The sequence below is a fragment of the Anopheles gambiae genome, chromosome X (genome assembly GCF_943734735.2).
Source record: "Anopheles gambiae chromosome X, idAnoGambNW_F1_1, whole genome shotgun sequence".
NCBI classification, from domain to species: domain Eukaryota; kingdom Metazoa; phylum Arthropoda; class Insecta; order Diptera; family Culicidae; genus Anopheles; species Anopheles gambiae.
In genome coordinates this window covers 4,810,412-4,830,656 of record NC_064600.1, presented here as the reverse complement: position 1 = coordinate 4,830,656, position 20,245 = coordinate 4,810,412, and the positions used below count along the sequence as shown (strand labels likewise).

The 20,245-nt window shown below is 49.5% G+C and overlaps 1 protein-coding gene across 11 annotated transcripts in view; it reads right to left on the bottom strand.

The window, feature by feature from the left end:
• The window catches only part of LOC1272004 (potassium voltage-gated channel protein Shaker), a 177,152-nt gene that overhangs the window by 27,300 nt on the left and 129,607 nt on the right, over nucleotides 1–20,245 (bottom strand). For 7 of the 11 annotated variants that reach the window (XM_003436902.2, XM_061645770.1, XM_061645739.1 and 4 more), the window contains 3 exons: nucleotides 4,306–4,429; nucleotides 3,288–3,459; nucleotides 1,117–1,213 (listed from right to left, as the gene is read on the bottom strand). In XM_003436902.2, coding sequence (XP_003436950.2) covers nucleotides 1,117–1,213; nucleotides 3,288–3,459; nucleotides 4,306–4,429 — 393 coding nt within the window. Of the gene's footprint in view, nucleotides 1–1,116; nucleotides 1,214–3,287; nucleotides 3,460–4,305; nucleotides 4,430–13,252; nucleotides 13,451–16,455; nucleotides 16,620–20,245 lie in introns of those variants that run through there. The other 4 variants (XM_061645756.1, XM_061645792.1, XM_061645773.1 and 1 more) reach the window with 3 other exon arrangements.

The following is a 20,245-nucleotide window of genomic DNA, read 5'->3' as shown; positions in this document are numbered from 1 at the left end:
ACCGATTCACAGTTGTCGAGTGCATTTTAGCATACAATCTGTGTCAACTCGTTACCATACCTACAGCCATGGCCGTTACAATAATAACGCCTCACAGGTGTAACGCATAACGGCTTTGTAATGCTTTGCCGTTACATAAGAGAAGCGTCACGTATCAAATAATGTTCTCAGGCTGGTTTGTTTCGGTTAACTGGTATTTTTGAATCACAAAGAGCAAAAGGAAAAAAAATATGAGAAAGAAAAGAATGTGCAGGGATTTCCCAGGGCTCTCATAGGTGTGGGACACTTCCTTGACTCTTTCTCATGGGAATTGAACTGCATAAGATTGGAATTGTCGCTTTTTTCTCACTTGGACTCTATGCCACGCTTTTCAAATAGGCTCTTTGAAAAATCTGATTGAAATTGTCCAACAAGGGTGCTCTAGAGTCTAATTCCTATTACATTACGTTTATTCCACTTAGGAAAGAGTCAATAAAGTGTCCCACAGCAATCAGAACTCCTGGAAAACCCGGTAAGGACTGAGAAAAGACTAAGCATTTGCAATTTGAAAACAAAAAAAAACCTTCCCAGGGAGTTTGAGATGTTAAAAGCTATGAGAAGTGGTTTTTTTTTTTTAAACGATCTAATGCTTGAATTTGGTCATATTAGTGCCTAGTTTCTTTTAGTCCGTACGAATGTCCAATACATTCGTTACGTGTAACGCCAAGGGTAACGTTTTGCCGCGTTATAACCTTGCAGATGGATCCCTCAATCGAACGCTATAAACTGGAGCTTGTACATGGAAACAACTAGCCAACCTTGCGCGCTAGCATTCGGTACACCTAGCGCTAGCACTACCAGATGCACAAGTCGGTAGAAAGGTAAAACACAAAAAAAAAAAAAAACAAAACATCATATTCGAATTACGGAAAGTTGCGCAGCATACGCTGGCTGCTCGGGGCGTAGATCCGCATGCACAGTGCCATGTTTGTATCTGTAGTGTTGTCGCTGCGCCCGCTGCCCACCGGGATCGGGTGTGTTAGGCGCGGGGTGTTAGTGTCGTTCGAGAGAGCGTTAGAGAGTTAGAGCAAGGGAGCATTCAAACGCGCGCGCGCGCACACACACACACACACTTACCTAAATTTATTAGTTGCTTGTTCGCCTAATTCATAAAACTTAATCTCTTCGCTAAATACATCTAAAGGTACGTTGACTGGTCTCCGTAATCGACCGCCTTGGGATTACATTCAGAAGCGAGTCCACGGCGCAGACAAACGACACCACCGCGCACACACCACGCACCATGACGACGTTTTCCGTTGCATTTCGTTCGTTGTGTTCCACCACGCGCACGGTCGAGTCGTGTGATATGTGTGTGTGTTGTGTAGTGTTTGTGTGTGTGTGTGTGTGTGGGTACAAGTGTATTTGTTTGTGTGAGGTGTAGGTGTTGTTGTTGTTGTTGTTTCGGTTGTTGATGTTAGATTCACACATTCACGCGTTGTCGCGGCAAGGGGGGGAGGGGAGACGGTTGACGAGATTTTTGTTACAGTTTCGTAGGGGCGTTGTTTTGGTGTTTTTTGTTTTGAACGGGTGGTTCGAAACAGTTTGTTGTTGTTGTTGTTGATGTTTTGTTGTTGTTGTTGTTGTTGTTGTTGATGTTTTTGTTTATTTGTTTTGTTTTGTTTTATTTGCGTCGATGAGATTCGTAACAGTAGTGAGTGTGTTTAACGGTTCATGGAAAAGGGATTCGAATTAAATTATTTTAGAAACATTTAGAAAACAATATTGACAGATGGTTTACGGGTGATATTGCGTTTGTTTTTTTTTTTCGTAGTGAATGGTGATGAGAGAAAGTTTGTCAATTGATAAAACATAGTAAAGTAAAATAATTAATAATTTTTGGTTGTTGTTGTAGACAGACAGAGAAGGAGAGAAAGAGAGAAAGAGAGTAAACAACAAACGAGGGAAAAAAAACAAAAAAAAAAAGGGAACCGAATTGAAAACAAGACAAAAACACAAAACAAAAACAACCGTGAACAAAAACAGCCACAGAGGAGACGGACGGGTTGGTGCGAGGGGCAATGGTGGAGGGGGTTAGAAGAGTGACACAGGAGAATTACAATCAAGAGGTACACATAAAGAGAGAGAGAGAGAGAGAGAGAGAGAGGGATAGCGATTTAAGTTGGACGTTGGGGTCAGTGGGGAACAGGGCGAGGCACCATTCCGGTACGTTTTGAGCCGGATAAAAGGTGAAAAACAAACAATAAAAGTTTATCGAAGACGTAACAGACAAATAGAGGAGAGAGAGACAGAGAGAGAGAGAGAGAGAGAGGGAGAGACGGGCAGAACGAGAAAGAGAGATTAAGAGAAGGAGAGTGATTGGCGTGTGGGGTGTGCGGGAGATGGCAAAAAGCGTGACAAGGTGTATGCAAATCGAGTTGATTGCGCGAGGAGTTGCAAGGTTTTGCGCGGGAAGACAATTGGACAGAAAGGTAAGGGGGGGGGGGGGGGAAGAGTGAGGGTAGGTAAAGAAATAAAATGGACGCAAATGAGAAAAAAGGGGTTGAATTTTATTGTTTGTTGATAACATGGAGCGCGTGAGATAGAGATGGAAAAAAATAAAATAGAAAAACAAAGAAAAGGACACAAAACAAAACAAAAAAAAACGTCATAAGCACACGGAACAGCACACAGGGTGGCGGAGGAGGTTTTCGAAGGTTAGGCAGGTGTTTGTGTGTGGTTTATGTCGTGGGAAGGGTACGTGTTTGGAGGATGTGCGTATACGCGCGTGTGTGTGTATTGGTGCGTATAGCAACGGGTGGAGCAAAAGAGAAAGAGAGAGATAGAGAGAGAGTGGGTGTATGTGTGTAGAGTGGTTGGTGTTTGTGAGTGTGTGTGTTTTTATTTTATTTTGCAGGACGGAACGATGCACGTGGGCGATGGGCGTTGGTTTTTCACAAGAAGCGGTTGGTTTTTTTTTTGTTCGGGGTTTTCAGGCAGGCAGGTGTTGGTTGGTTGGTTGGTTGGTTGGTTGGTTCGGTCGGAGGGAAGGTTGGTGGTTGATTTTCGTTATATTTATTTGATATGACGCATGGTGATATGGTGCCAGGTTTATATATATATATATTTTTTTTGTTTGTTTGAAGGGAGCCATGATGAGCAAGTAAAAAACCGAAGATGGGAGGTGGAGGTGGTATGGCAAAAACCGAAGGTTGTCATAATAGAGAAAAGAGAGAAGAAAAGAGAGAGAGAAATTTAAAACAAACTTCCGTTAATGGCGCTGATGGGGAAATTGAATTGATATATACTACCGCTTTGATAATAATACAAAATGGCATCAAAGCTCGGCCGATTCCGATCAAAAAAATACTCATTCCGCAGCGGATCGAAATACCGCAGCCTTCTGTCCGGATCGCCTAGTAGAGTATCGGGAAACTGGTTTAGCGTTCGTAGCTGGGTTTCAAACCGCAAACCACTGACCTGTAAAGGGCGGCAAAGAGAAGAAGAATTAAAATGGTGTTGAGATGATGAGAATGAAAGAGATATCGATAGAGAGAGAGAGTGAAAGATAGAGAGAGAAAGAGAGAGAGAGAGAGATAAAGAGAAAATTACACTGATAGACGAAGAGACGTAAATCAATGTATAAAGTTTAATTTGAATGATTTAAGACTGCCTTTTATTTGTATGTAAGCTAATTGAACCAAAATCCTGGTCACGGCACCGAAACATTAATTGCAGTAATTCTGTTTCTACGTGACGTGATTCGAACACCTCATTCTCTCTATCAAAATATGCAGCAATACTGTTTGGGGCAACTTAGAAAAACGTTTTCTACGTGATGCATTCAAACACCTTGCCAAACCCTGGTTAGGGTACCACGAGAGTTGCCTTTCCAGAAAACAATTATTAATTTGTTGAGAGGCTATTATTTATTCATTCTGATGGACAAATAACTGTTATAATGAATGCTGAGAATTGAGAAAAATGTAGCCAACTGAAGGCATTTATATAAAGTCGAAAAAAATATCCTGGTCATGGCACCAAGATGGAAAATTCGGAACGGTCTCAAAAAAACGGCCGCCCCGTACTTTGTAACACCCGTGTGTCACGTACAATCAGCGAAACAGGTCATAATGACACTTAATTTGCTCAATCAGTTGCGATGCTTGCTACATCGGCCCGCTGCGGACCCGGTTGGGAGGGAGCAGTGGCAGTGGGTAGACTAGTAAAATTAAAATATTTGTTCAGGGTGGTTCTATCCGCTTTTCGCTGTTGCTGCTGTAGCTGAAAATGGTCGCTCGCACTGTGCGGTAGGTTCATACTTACATTGATGACAACTCTCTCGCAGAAATCGTGATCGTGTGGTATTGGTTCAAAATGAGTATGACCTCCCCCAAAACCGTGCGCCGCCCCCCCTTCTTCATCCTGACTGCTCAACTTGGGTAGAGACCTGGAGTGCGGGAGCGAAAGGGAAGAGAAAGAGAGAGAAAAGAGCATTAGATTTGTTGCAATGCCGGTGTGCTGATGAGGCGAGTTTGCCTTAGCGGCTTCCTCTAAGGCCGTTGATTTGTAAGCTGAACGGTACCGGGTGAGAGCTGAAATTGACTGATGCCTTAAACTATATTTAATAAAGTGTATATTGCACTGAGAAGGAAGAAAAAAACAACTCCCCTCACACCCATACACTATTGCGCAAGTAAACTACACGTTCGGGTCGTTTTGGTCGTTAAGAGGCGAGTTTTTTTCCCCATACGCAATCACGATAAATATAAACACATCGCTGTCGGTACCGAAAGGAGCGCGTAGCGGCAGGCGGAGTGGAAAAGAACCAACGAAAACTCCCCTACCCCAGGAGTGCCAATAAATCAATTATTTTACGCCACAGCCCCGCATCGAGCGGTCGGCGCGCGTGAGCGAAGCTTATGATGATTTAGCGCTGACCGGTGGGCCGTAAACAAATCAATTGGCTGGAGGTTGGAAAAATGCTCGAATAAGAAAAAAAAAACAAAAAACACAACACACACGCATACACTGTCCCGGCTCCGTCCCGACGACTTCAAAGGCGCTGGCAGACAGTTCGTCTAAAGCCCTTGCAGCCGCCAACCGCCATAGCAGCGAAAGGGGCAAAGAGGCATCTTGATTGACGAGCTGCAATGGCGAGCGTCACCCACCGCGGTGAGAGTAGGCGGATGGTTGGTGTCGTTCTGGCAAGGGCGCGCGAGCGCTCGCATCACGTTCGCCGGTGCGCTCTAATGATTCTATCGTCGTAATTAGCAGCCGTCACACTTTGGCACGGCCACCTTTCCTGCCCCTGATTACCGTATTAGGGGGGGGGGGGGGGCGGAGGAGGGGGAGCAGGATGCGCATGCTGCTGTCGGTTGATGTCGCACGCCCCAGATCGGCAATAAGTTCGGATTGATTAAGGTGAAGTTGCGTTGCTGCACATCATTCCGGCGCTCTTTCCCAGTTCTTTCCCGAATCCTCGAGAGAGAGAGAGAAAAAAAAAGTTGAACAAGATAGGGATGAGCCTAAGAATAAGGTACAGGTTGGTTCAAGCCTAGCGCAGCTATAAATAGCACCCATCCGCAGGCGATGCGATATTCCAGTGGAAGGAAATGTGCTGAAGTACTGGGCGCCTCCATTTGCAGACCCATGATAAGGCCGTTAGCAGTGGCGGTGGTGGGGGCGATGGCAGCCGCACCGAACTGGCAGACAAGATGTCTGCCAACCGAGACGAGCCGTGTGTGTGTGTGTGTGTGTTTCAAATTTGGCACAGCACGGCCGCCATTCTGACGGGAGCTAGGACGCGCGTGGAAGGCCGTAACGGCAGCAATCCGGCTCGAAGGACCAAAAACGAGGGACAAAAAGGGGGGGGGGGTGGAAATCATGCAAATGGAGTGTCCTATTTTTAAGCTTCTCCTCGACAAAAGCCTCGACCGTGGGAGAACTTTTACATTTTCGTCCAACCACCCTTCCCTCCCCTTCGTATCCATTGTTCTCCAGTGTTTGTTCTTTCGTGTTTTTTTTTTGCTCTTCACTCCGTGTGCAATTTTGAAACATTCTTTGCCGATTTGGTCGATCTGTGTCTAGCATTGTGTGTGTTTTTTTTTAAATTCTCTCTTACGCTCTGACTCTCTTTCTCTCTCTGTCACCTCGCCTCCGAATAGTAGGATTGAAAAATGTGCTCGACAAGCTGCGCTCCGTCGCATATACTGTCCCCGGTGGGTGGGGGGGTGGGGGGGGGGGGGGGGTTTGCGATTGCCAGCGGATATATTTGCGCTTCTCCCCTGCTCTCTACCCATCACTCACCCGTATTAACCTTAACAGCACCCTCTTGCACGGTGCCCTCGCGCTGCCAATGTGACACCGACAATCGAACAAACAGAACAAGAACGCCACGCCGTTTCCAATGATGCCGCCAGAATGACGCAAAACGCGCGTTACGCTCACAAACACCGAGCTTTGCGGGCTCGGGGGTTTGCTTTCCTGCGCTTCGCTTCCGGTTCTTTCGCTCCGTTCCGAGTCGAGCCGTGCTTCACGGCTGAAGCTTTTCCTTTCCTCCTCCCCCCCCCCACAGCTCCCTCCTCACTGTTCGCATCCTTCCACGTCGGGCAGGCAGCGACTGTGAAATGGATGGGACCAAAAATGGGGGAGCTTTGCCCACCTTTGCCTAGCGCGAGTTTCAGGCCACCCCGACCGCCATGCAGACCTTCATCGCCATCTTCATCGCCTCCATCTTGGAGCATATTTTCGAGCGCTGTAATATCGTGCACCCCCACCTCCATGCGCTTCACCGCTTCAGTCAACTTTTGAAGGATTTGAAGGAAACAGCCGGGGCGAGGGTTCACGCTATTTTTAGTAACCACTTCTCGGCTCCCAGCCCCCTCGTCCCTGTGCAATGCTTTTCCCGTGTACCAACACACAACACACACACACACACGCACACAGGTTCAGGAGACTTTTTGCATCTTCTTTTCATTTCTTTTCTCCTTTTTTTTGCGCTAGTTGTTCTTGCAAAACACTCCTTGCTGCAACTCCCCCAAGCTTTCCCATTTCCCGTAAGCGAGGGGAAGTGAAAGAGAGCGAGAGAGAGAGAGAGAGAGAGAGAGAGAGAGAGAAAGAGAGCCTCCCTGTGTTGTTCTCCCGGTGGGGCTATAAAAGTTGGGCACTTTCTTGCAAACGGATGTGCGGATTCTATTTTAGGCCTTCTCGGCCTCTAGCGGTGCTTGTTTTTCGCCCTTTTCTGCTTTTCCCCGGTTTGCTGAAGCTGTTATGCGGATTGAAATGAACACACACACACACACAAACGAGGGGAGAAAAACAAAAGGAAAAAAAGGGAGAAAAGCCAAACGCTCTGGGAGAGATAATAATTAGTGGCGGTGGCTAGAAATCGCCCTCAGAGCGGCGCCTTTTGGATGCTTGGGTGGATTATTTTTATTTTCTTTTTTTTTTGGAAGAATATAATGAATCCTGTGATCGCCGGTTGGTGCTTCATAATGGGAAGAGAGCAGGGCCCCGAACCAGTCCATGGTAGGGACTGGCCCGAAACGTACTTTACGTAAGCGGGGTCACCGTGTTTGCGTTTTGTTGCTGCGTTCGTCCCGCTCCGAGCTATTTATTTAGTTCTTTCTAATTTTAGTATCGATTTTCAATCAAGAAGATGATTTGCAATGGGGTGCAGAGCGGCGAGGGGAGCGATGGTTTTCAAGCGGGCAGGCCGTATGGCTGGCAATATCCATCACTTTGCGGCTGGGCAAATCTCCTGCCTGCTCGGACCGGAGCGAACCCGAATGCGAAAGCAGATTAATTGGCCCTGCGCCCTAAGCGGGGTGACAGCAAGGGGTGAAGTATGGAGGCTAGCATAAATATGCGATGCACTTGCCGTACCGCTTGCGCTTGCGATGCGGGAGGAGGGACAGTTTTTAATTAAATCGCTTTTGGACAATTTGGAAACCCCATGCCCAATTAAGTTGTCCGGTCTCATGGAGGTGGAATATGCGGTTGGGAGCAGGGAGAGCGATTGCATATTCGCAATTTGCATACACCACCTATGGGTGGCCGGCCGGGTTTGTAGGCAGGGCCGGGCGGTGCTTGACATACGTTGTTTAGTTACGTGCAATTTCGTGAAAACACTTCTGTTACGGCAGGGTCGTTAAGCGTCGCTTCGATAATTAGCCCCTTGATCGGGCTACCTGCGTGGGGAGGGCAGTGGGGCACTTTAATTCAATGAAACGTGGCGGAAAGGAGGTTACGAAGGGAAGGATTATTTTTTCCAACGATTGAATCATGTAGTCTAATCTGCTTACATCGGTAAAGTTGTTTTTTTAATGAATCAATATTCATTCCAATTTGAATAATTTTGAGTACAATTAGAGCTATGATTCATTCAGAAATCATCGAGCAAAATCTGATGAGTCTGATTCAATCAATTAGGCTTTTTTCTACTAAGATTAATCAATGATCATAATAGTTCTTGCAATCACATAAGATTTTAAATACTAATTAGTAATAACGATTCAGCCCATTAGAAATGCAAGATTCATGATTCGATTCTTAAATTGAGTCATATTAGAAGCATGATTTGGTTTTATTTTCATGGTTTTCATAAAATCAAGAAAACCTGTAAACGTACACCTCCTAAGGTATGAAGTATGCCTGTCCAAAAAGGTTACATAAGCATTTGAGAACTTATTAGCAATAAAAAATCGAAAAAAAGTTTAAAAATAAATAAACCCTCAACCAACATGAGAAGCAATAGGTACACGCGCTCCCTGGAACCTATCACGTGCGCCACGTGGCTTTCGGACGTTTCGAAAAAGTCCTGCAATGATTTTATTGAAACCGTTTTATTTCCTTCTCCTCCTCTCAGCCAAACTTTAAAGTGTAAAAACGAATCCATTGCATAGCTTTAGGCGCGCGTGTGCTGCGAAATTAAACACACACACACACATAATGGAATGTATACGTAGCGCCAGAGGTTGACCTTTGCCCAATAAGCAATAGAGTCCCCTTCCCATCATCCCATCAAACTTACTGTCTATCCCGAGGGGGGGTGAGGAGTGTGGGAAGGGGGTGAGGCGATCACGGCGAGCGAAAGTTGTCAGCCCATTGCTTCCCCTGCCACCCAACTTTGGCACTATAACTTTTTGACAGGGAGCCATTAACCCCCCCCCCCCCCCACCTTTCCCTTCCGCTACCCAATCATTCCGAACCCAGCAACCCGGAACAGAAGGGGAAGCATTCGATTCCTAATGAAAATTGATTTAAATACTAAGCCCACCTTCCATCCCCTTACTACAGCCCCCTGCCCCCTCTCCACCTTCTTACGTTAAAGGTAAATCACGACAATCGTTAATAATGTTGTTTGGACAGTTTTGGGGAAGCAGCGCTCGTTCACGTTCGACCAAGCAGCGCAGCGAAGTGAAGTGAACGTTGCAAGGGATGGAGGAGCCGCGGGCACGTGGTGCGTTTGCTTCCATTTTTGTGTCCTGCAGTTTTGGGTTTGCTTTGTTTTTGGCAATCGATAGCCCGGACAGCGGCACGCGGCACACCACAACGCGCAATACTAGGGTGCGATCGGTTAGGCGTCGCTTAAGCGCCCGTTAAGCGCCCGTTAAACGGCGAACGGAAAACGGCTGTACGTCTGCTGCCATCCATCATGCGCGATTGTGAATCGATGTTTAAGTCCCATCGATAGTGGCTTGCAATAATAAAATAAAGAAAACACATCTACCATGCCATGGCTGGCGCACGGCGAAGAGTTGTTTGTTCTGTTTTTTTTTGTTCCGTTTGCGGAGTTCTGTTTGCTTCCTCGCAGAAACTGGAAAGCAGTTAATGTGCTGTTGTTTAACCCCTCCTCGGGTTTCTGTTTCCCGATCGCTTGGAATGCGGCGAGGATTCCCGGGGGTTGAAAGAAGAAAGGCATGTTTAGAATATTACGCTCCTCCTTACCAGAAGCCGTCGACCGGGTCGGAACTGCATACCAGCCGGTTATCTAGTAATTTTATTGCTCACCCTCACCCCCATTCATCCCATCCCCCGCGCAAGTCGGCTAGCCATAATGGAAGCCATAATTAACTATGAAAAGTTGTGCAAAAGTGTGCTGCGCGGTAAAAAAAAACGCCAACCACGAGCAGAGAACCTGCCGGCTGCCACTCCCGAGGCAATTGGGCCCGATGGGGGCAGCTGAAGCGCAGGCCGAAGCGATGGGAGCTGCTGGAACAGAGGCTCACACAGCTTTTATGCTGTGGGCCATCCCGGCCGTAAATCGTAATCGAAATGGTCTGTATCGGCTTCCGGTTGGGTGCGCCGGTCGCACCTTCCAGAACTGTGTGTGTGTGTGTGAGTGTGTGTAAGGAGTGCTAGCGACCAATCTCGTCCCACGAACATGGCCGCTGCATTCTTGGACCATGAAATGAAATGGAAATCGCTCAATCATGGCTGAAATGGAATTCCCCGAACAGGAATGGGTGGTGGGCCTGAATGGTTTGTTTTCGGAGGGCAGATTAAAGCATTTAATTTTCCATCCGTTCGGCTCGGTAGAGATGTAACAGTAGTGGTAGTAGTGATGGCTCTCGAGAACGCAGCGCTTCGGCATTCCGAATTCGATTGCGCGCAGCAAAAAAAGTCCATTAATTTCATTCGCCACGTCCGGCTTGCTTCGGGCGAGCACAGAAATTAGCATCGAGCTTTTCAAGATGGCTACCAGATGGGTGAGTGTCGCATGAGGCATTCAAACAACTGCCCGACCGCGGCTCTCTCGGTCTGCCAGCTCAATTGGAAGATGTTTTTTGTTTTTTTTTTTGGATTTATGAACGTAGAGCAAAGCAGCCTGCGCTGAACTAAACCGTTCGTTGTTGCCATGTGGTAACGGCACACATACGCCCAACCACACACGAAGAGCGGAAAAGGTTGCTGGCTCGAGGCAGCAATTAGTTGGCTGCAACGGTGCAACATGCCGGTCCGAACAACAACAACAAAAAACCCCCGTCTTTTGCCGCTAGCCTTGGTACGTGTGACGCCATACACCTAGCGGGAAGTTTGGGCTGAGTGGCATAAACATTTGGGTCATTGGGTACCACCACCACCACCACCACCACCACCACCCATCGCTGATGTGGTGTGGTTTTGTCCCCGATCCGTGCAATTGCAATTTCTTTCGGTGCTTTCGGTTGCACAAATGTGCCATTTTATGTTGCCTGGTTTGGTTTTATGGGGCGCGCAAGCAAAACTAGCCAACAAAGGCACCGGAAAGAGTTCGAAAGAACTAAAATACACACACACACAAACAATGCCCTTAAAACGTATATTAGGAAAACAACGGCGAACGGAGGAAATAAGGGCAAGCATCACCACCACCAATCTTCCGGCTTGCCCAGCGTTTGTCGCAGCTGCAGCTCGGCTGACGTGTGCCAAGAAGCGACTGGCGCATCATTCCTGCACACACACACACACACACACGCACACACAGATACAGCCATCAGGCAGTAGCCAAACACCAGCGACATCATTGCACACCAAGCACTAAAACAAAAAAAAAAAGGAGAAAGAAACCCAAACCGTTGACCTAGATGGCTGACCACCGTCCCCATAATGATCAATTTTTAACGGTCAATTCAACGGATGCGTCCCAAACCCGCAAGGCGCTCGGCATTTGGAATTGCAAATTGCAGGCGACGCGCTCCGGGACGCCACGGCGCTATAAAACTCCGCAAATCGAATTGCAGTGAGCAGCGACCGAAATAAAATGCGAATAAAACTGCCCCGAGTTTTTGGTCCTTCGTGCCGGATCGCTGCGTACGATCGGGCAGTACGGACGTCGCATCATTTTGCGCGTGCAGCTTGCGACGTGCGCACGTGATAAACGTGCACTGCGTGTGCTGTGTTGCCGATCAAGACGTTTATTTACAGGGTTTCCCACGATTTATTGGTCAGTTCCCATGATTTTTTGGTGCGTTCCCACGATTTTTTGGTTGTATCCCATAGATTTTTGGTTCGATCCTATAATTTATTGGTATTTTCCGATTGGATATCAATACAATTAGACCAAAAAATTCTGGGAAACGACCAAAAAATCGTGGGAACGCACCAAAAAAATATGGGAATCCACCAAAAATTGATGGGAACCAACCAATATATCGTGGGAAACCCTGTATGGGCCGTTTGCTTCTAGGAGCGCTTTTAACTATTGCGTCTCGGCCCCCCCCCCCTTTCTTTTGCCAGTGGCGCCAGCCAAACCACACATCGTGCACGCAATCGCCTGTGCATTGGGCGACGAACCCCTCCCCTTCAGCTCCAAATGGTTGAAGAGTGGAGAATGATTATGCTGTCCAATTGGTCCGAGTTTTGGCACATAAAACCTAACCCAAGCGGGGCAGGAGTGGAAACACGGAAGGGAGCAGGAAGTAGGTGCTTTATGGCTCAAGTTGTTGCAACAAAAAAAAAAAGAAAAGAAAAAACCGAGAACGATGCTTTGACCCAGCCTCGCTAGTGCATTCGCCGCGTGTCCTGGATAGCGTGCCATGCATCGTGTCATCTTGGCCATCCCGGAAACAGTAAAACAGAAGGAGGAAGGCAGGGACGAAGGGCTTTAATGGCGATGAAGCAAGATGTCGCGACGGCGTTGCACAAAGTGAGGACAAAGCAAAAACAGCATTGCAAATAAAATCGCTCTCGAGGAGAATAAAAAAAAAAAACAGAGGAAAAAATAGGAAGCAGGATGCACCAAGCGGCGAACCCCCCGTTCATGTCACATGTGCACCCGGAGGTGGAGAGAGGTTTTTTTTTTGCTTCTGCTGGTGCATGTGGCTTCCGGACTGTTTTTCGGGATGGTAAATTTCCCTCCTCGTCCTGCCAGGTTTAATGCTTTCCGAGCTAATCGGATTTTGGGGACGCATCCGAAAGCGCCGCAGTTTCGTGACGGATGGCAAACACACATTACCCGCTCCGGTAGCTTTCGCATTCACAGTTTTACGTTTCTGTCCATTCGAAATTGGAACCGAACTAGTGCGCAGTAAAAAAAAACTGCGCTGGAGTGTCCTGCGACAGTTGAATTGGGCGACGTTTAATGCATTTTGCGTGTGGTGCTGCTACTCTTGGATCTCTTGGACGCGAAGTTTCAGCGAATCGAATTACAAAACCTGACGAGAAACAATAAACGACAGCGACACTGTCGCCAGTGACGTGCGAACCTCTGGATGACCGCAGTACGCACTGGGTTTGGTGAATCGAATGTTCTCTTGCTACCACCTAGCGCTTATGCTGTGCAAATTACCTGTCCGCAAGAAGAGGGGGCTGCCCGCTCGTCTGACTTTCACCGCAACTGACTGGCTCTTGTCTGGGCCCAAGTACTGGCGTCAGGCCCCATTTCTCAACAAAATCTATCGGAGAAATGGTTGATGCCGAATTACACGGCGTTTTTTCGTTATCTTTGCGATAGATTATGGCTTTGCATTTAAATAGGTAACCAATCGCTCAACAATTCGGGGCGGCCGCGGTTGTTCCGAATGTTGCCGCACTGCGAGCACCGGAACCGAAGGTGTTTTGGGTGTGCCCGTGAATGGGGTGGAGGAGAGGGGGGGAGCGGAGGGGGGTGGGAACAAGGATGAGTCGGGCCTTCGATGGGGATAGAGGGATAGACCCGTCCGGTTGCTCTAGGAACGGGGAATGTAGGCAGGGCTGGGAGGAGCCGGAGAGAAGGATTAGCACTGGTTGGAAGGACTTATCCGGCCACACTGTACACCACTGCGCGGTTCGTTGCTGTTGGCGTGCTTTGCTTTGCTTTGTGTGCCGCTGGACGTACGAGGAGTAGAGGGGCCACACACACACGCGCGCACGCACTCCGTTTGGCGATCGTTTCCTTACTGCAGGCGATTATTGTTTCGTGTGTACACACAGCCACACACACGCAGACACACACACGTACACACACACACACTGTTGATTGCGGTGGTTTTGGTGGGCCTGATCGCTGCTCAGCTGCTAGAGGTTGATAGTTCGCCGGCCTGCTTTGGCCTTGGGGACGCCACACAGCCGTGGCACCGTCGCATCAGCTACGCTCTAAAGCCACCACACTTAACGCACTAAAGCCGTTCACGAAAAAAAAATAATAATAATAAAACCACGCACACACGCAGACGCAGAGCACAAACACAGCACTGTGGGACTTTGGGACCAAGCGTGGACCTAGCGCGCTGCGCCGTCGTCGAACGGGGCTTCTCGTTGCTGTTTTCCTTTTCGCCTGCCGCTGCCTTTTCTATTCACTTTCGTAACACATCCGGTACGCGCACTCAAGCCACTCAACACTCAGACACTGCACATTCCGGAACCATTGGGACGCATTCAGGTGCGTGTGTGCGTTTTGTGTAATAAAGTGCGTCCTGTAAAATTGTTGGAAGTGCGGGGGAAAAAAAAAACAGCAGAGGAGAGAAATAAGTGGATGAAGGTGTAGGTGAAGATAAGAACAGAATGTCTCTCCACGTGTGTGGGTGTGTGTGTTTGCTTTGTCGAAGCGCTCGCTCGCTAGCACAATACACGTACGCACACACACACACACACACGTATGCCACTGCTTGTTCCACTGCTGCTGCTGCTGCTCCGAGTTCAATCACTTCACTGTGCTTTGTAGCCGTGTGTGCAGATCGCAACCGTGTCGCGCTTATCGTGCTATCGTACGGCGAGTGCCGACGGTGTTCAGTTTCGTTTTCGGACGTGCACTGGGTGCGAAAGCGATGGCGAGCGAACGAGCGAGCGAGCGAGCGGACGCTTTCTGCCGCGCTGTACAAAACGAAGCTCCTCGGCCGATCAGTTGCGCTGCGGTGCGTTGGTCGGCGGACGGGTTAGGGCTGCGAAGCCGGACGGACGGGCTGGCGGAACACCCACAGTTGGCACAGTGCAAACTATCCTTTCGCTGGACGCTGGACCGAACGCTCGACTGCGAAAGTGGAGCGGTTGTGCGAAACCCGGCAGTTCACGTGCGGATAGTGTGCCAAAAACCGTCGCGCACAGCTCTTCCGGGAGAGTGGAGAACGGGGCTACTAGAGCGTTATTGCCTCGCTTTCTCACTCTCTCTCTCGCTCTCTCTCTCTCTCTCTGTCGCACGATAGAAGAAGAAAAGGACAGAACAACCCGTGGCCGTGCAGGAAGAAAGGAGGACTCCACGAACGATAAAACAACACACACCTCCCAGCACGCGCGCACGAACTATTGTGTTTGTGTGTCTCTGTGTTTGTGTGTTTTTTTTTTTAATGTGAGTGTATCCAGTACCCTACTGACGTGTCAGCGTGTGCGCTTGCAAGCTTCAACTCTGCCTGCCCCGTGCAAGCAGGACCGCTCGCGCGAGCACAAAGCGCATTGCCAAAAAGCACTCTCGCTGTGTGAGCAAACTGCTTCGCTATCTCTCTCTCTCTCTCTCACACGCTCTCGCTGACGGTTGCCGTTCGAACAGCTAGGAAGCAAATTTGCTCGCGCGCTTGCCACTACGCGCGCGTCTGTGTGTGAGTGTGTGCTTTAAAATGCGATCTCGCACCTGGACACTGGAGCGAGCCTAGGGCCACCAAACGCACACACACTCACACAAAAGGCGGCACAGAATCCGCATTTGCGATCGACCGATCGACGACGGGGAGGCTGATTGGGCCGGGGCAGGAAAAAAAAGCCCCGCTTTATCACCATCGCACCGTCGAGCTGGAGGTTGCAGGGCTGAGGTTGAGCTGGTTGACGGTTGCTGAGAGCCGGACCGAAAGGCTCTCAATCGGGAGAGCTATCGCACGCACACGCACACAAGCGCGCGCGCTCTCGCCAAAAACTCAAAAGGGCGCTCGCATTGACCCTTCACGTACTTCCACCATACAGCACGTTCACACAAACACAGAAACACGTACTGACAGCCATGAACGGCTGCTGCTGCTGCTGCTGCTGCTGCTGGAGGCTCCAGTGAGTCTGCGAAAAATGCCGTCGGACCAACCGGAGGCTGTACGGTGTGCGCGCGCGAGATGAAAATGGGCACCGTCCCAATCGCAGCGCATTTACCGCAACGCCGCATGCACCGGAAGGGCTCCGCCAGGCTTCCAGCAAAGCCAAATCGTGGTCGCACAGTGACGGGGATATGCCGTCCACATCGGCGAAGCAAAATGGTGCAGCGAATCGCGAATCCGGCTAGCCTAGCAGAACCAACAAAAAAAAAAAGAGCTTCGCCGTCGCCATTGCGGGTGCTGCAGACCCACATGCAGATTATTTGCACGCAGATCGTCACACCCCACAAAGGACGTACTATACTACGAATGGAATTGCCGTAAAAGCACACACAAATAACAAAAAAAAAACCTTCCAATATTAGTGTGCCAAAGAACAAACGCACAGCAGCCGTTCCCATTGCCCAGTGGCAGGAGATTACTTTCGGGAGGTTACACTGCGCTGCGACTAACGGCAAGGAACAAACAAACAAACAACAACTACCACAGCAGAAAAGAAACTCACTCTAGGATGGACTCTACGCACACGGACACGATACGCGTGCACATACACATCCAGCCGAACGGGAGGCACTGCGCGCACTACTGTGTGTCCGACCTCTGGCCCGAGACTGTGCCGGACGTGTAGTGGCTGTACTACTGAGGCGACCCACCGCTGAGAGTGGTTAGTGTTAGGAGGGAAGAAGAAGAAGAAGAAGAAGAAGAAGAAGAAGAAGAAAAGGAGGATGAAGAAGCAAAAAATGGCAGCAGCAGCAGCAGAAGCGTCCAACTGTCTGGCCCGTTTCCGACATACACATACACACACACACACGTACACTGACTGTGTCTGTGTGTGTGCGCGCGAGTATCCGCTTGGTAAACTGGTAAGGGTAGTTTGCTCGGAATGTCCTTCACTTAACGGGCTGCACTTGTATCTTTTTTTTTTTTGCTGGTTGTGCGAACACACTCGCTTCCGCCTCATTCAGTGGCACACATCCAGACCCCCCCCTCTCCCCTCTCCTCCACTCCTATGTGAGGAATATCTCGGGCAAACGGCCGGACGTGACGTTCAGCGAGAATCGAGAGCGGAAAAAGTGGAAAATGAATCACACCGAAGCGGGATTTGTAGCCGAAAAGAAAAACGAAAAAAAAAAAAACCAAACGGCATTCGCACACAGCAGCCGCCATATCCTTGCGGATCATGAGCGCGCGTACAGGGCCATGCCAACAGCATCGGGGGGGAAAAGGTCAGAGAGCCGCGTACGGATGTTTTTAATGTGTGCACGTTTTGCGCTTTCAACGAGAGAGAGAAAAGAGAAAGAGAAGAGCGTGAGAAAGAGAGCACCACAGCCTCACACAACCTTCCAGAGTGTGTGTGTGTGTGTGTGCGTCCGCATGAAAAGAAAAGGAAAACGTTTGCAGTGTACAACTGCGGGCAACATTACTCCTGGCTCGGGAGAGCTGCTAAGCTGCCTGCAAAAACGATATCGTACGAGATGGAACGTAAGGATGCGAACACTCGTTCGTAGGGCAAAAAACAGGTTCGTCTTTCTGCATCAGTTTATGCCCAACACACACATACACACGCGCGCACACACAAACACGGGGCAAAGCTTGCGTTCAGTTCCTGCAGCTTGTGCAGCTTGTGTCGCACGGTTTCGTCGCTTACACACCACGGACGTTCGACAGATGGATCACCGGCGGTTCGATTGGAGCAGATGCTGTTTGATGCTGGTGGAGGGTTTTTTGTGTGTGTGTGTTCTCCCTCTCTTTTGATGGATGGAAGCGGTCAATGTCAACAAATGCTAGGGCAGGCTGGCACGGGCAATCACACTAGCCACCGTTCGGCTAGCCGCGCGACATCGGAACGCCTACGGAACAACGCACCGAAGCAGAAATACAGCACACAGTTAAACACACACACACACGCGCGCGCGCACGTGCACGTACACATGCAGAGCAGAGCAGCAGCGCGACGTTACACCGAACCGATGGTGACAGCGAGTGCGGATGCCGACCGAAACACAGCAGAGCCGAAGCCGAAAGGCTGCTCTTGGTGCTGGTGCTGCTACCGCTCCTGCTGCAGCAGAGTGCCGAAAAATCCGAAGGCCGCAGTCGCTGGCTGTTGTTGCTGGTAGTGTTTGCTGCTTGTGCTGCTGCCTATTGCCTGTGGTACTGCTTTGTTGCTGTTGTTGCTGTTGGGTGCTGCGAGTCGGTTAGCGCGAGCCGCTATCACTACACGCTCACGCTCGACACGAAGATGTACGGTAAAGAGTCAACTTCTGCAGCTTCCAGCGCTGCTGGCGAGCCAAAGCCCGCACTCCCTCTCTCTCTCTTGAGCATTCTCTCTTGTAGCAAACGGTGAGAAACAGAGAGAGGATTTTCTTTGCCGAAAACAGCATGCACACTGCCCTCATTCGCACAAGGTTTCGGGCATGCCAATTTTGTGCATGTGTGTGTGTGTGTGTGTGTGTATCTTCATGCCTATCATCAAAGCTCAGGCAGCAGGTCACCATAAAGCAGGCACGAAACATTTGATCTGATCTGACTCGGGATGCAAATCACTGTTCGAACAACAGCGAAACCGATCGCTGCAGTGCCATAATTATGGCGTGTGCGAGCAGAGCTACTGAACATGTGCTTGCCAATGTCCAATGTAGGTGCCCTGTAGAGCGCACAGCACACCTGCACAGCAAGAGCGCACGTACAGGCTCTCTGCCGCTCGCAGTGTCTTTCTCTCTCTTTCGATCAATCTGTCTCTCTTCATCACTATGCGTGTTGTTTACATGGTGCGACCCGCTCCCAAGAGCTACTCTCTGCAGTAGCCGTTTTCGATCCTTTCACTTTGCGCGAGCTGCGCGCGTGTGTGTGTGTGTGTGTGTGTGTGTGTGTGTGTGTGTGTGTGTGTGTGCTTTGCCACACTTCCTTTCCTCGACGCGCAGATTTGTGTCCACCCAGCTGCTGACATCTGCTGGACTGCTGCACTGCCATCGCATCCCCCCCACCCCCCTCCCATGTGGCAGAAAAACGATTGCAGCATCGTAAACGGAGGTATAGAGGGAGCGGAACAAAAAAACACATGCGACACATGCATCGCCCCGCTCGCCCCCTGAAGGAGGGAGGCTGAAACCGGCTGATTAGATGAAGACCCCCGAAGAGCGGTGCTTCAGCCAGTGCGGACCTACGCAGACATGCTGGAAGCTGCTTTCCTTGCTTGCGGCAGCAGCGTTCTTGGAAGAAGGAAAAGATGCCTTTGACGCCCGGCTGCCTGGTGACACTTTACACGGCGCAGCGGCTTCCTTAAAGGGATTTCATATGCCACGACCAGAAAGCGAGGACAGCAAGGGACAAATGGAATACCAGAATCGGTTAATCGTTGTGATACGCTCACAAAAAAGAAAAGAAAAAAACAACAGGAACAAATCGTTCTGTAGTGCCACAACGGAAATAAAGCGATTGTTTACTGGTCCTAGAATGTCTTGGTATTTTTCTTTTTCTTCTTTCATTTCTTTGCTGTACGGGGCTGGCAGAAAACTTTTGCCATCTTCGCAGCGAGAAGTGCAAATGACTTTCGGCGCCAGCTCAAGTTTGCTCTTGAGCTGAACGAGTTTGCTTGCAGCGCTCGGTGTTCGGTACTGTCAATGTGTGTGTGTGTCTGTGTGCCCTGTCTGTGATTACTCTCTGAAGTACTTGCCCCCGCCCCTCCCCCCTTCACAGTGAGGACTGGGCACACTTCCTTAGCGTAATGAGTAGACACCCAGCACGATGCTAGAGGTTCCGATGAAGCGTTGCTAGAAATTGCAAATGCGCTAGCAGCAGGCGAGAACGGAACTCGCCAAAACGCGGAAGCCGTAGACATATTGTCTGCAAAATGGCAGCCATTCAGCATTGCATCGCGCCGGAACGGGGTTCGGTTGCGCGCAGCGGGTTGCGGCCATTGCCAGCTTTATTGGCTCCGGGGCTTTCGCCCCATTAGCTGCGGGCCGCAGTGGAATGCGCCATTGGGCACCCTTCCACCGTCCTGAATTGTTTTTTTTTCTCCAATACCAAATTGCGACGCATACAGTGACAAGACACACGGAGCCTTGAGCCGTCATCCGCACCAACGATCTCCGGGGGGGGCAGGCATACCCCGAGCTCTCGCCAACACGTAAGTGTGTGCGCGCGTGTGTGTGTGTGTTTTGAAGCAATCCAAGAGAGCAAGAAAGGAATCCGCGGGTTTGTCTGTCTGTGTGTGTGTGTGTGTGCGAAAATCTATACTAATAAGTATTGATTAATGTGTGCTCACACTACTGCGCCTCGTCTTACAGGGGTTT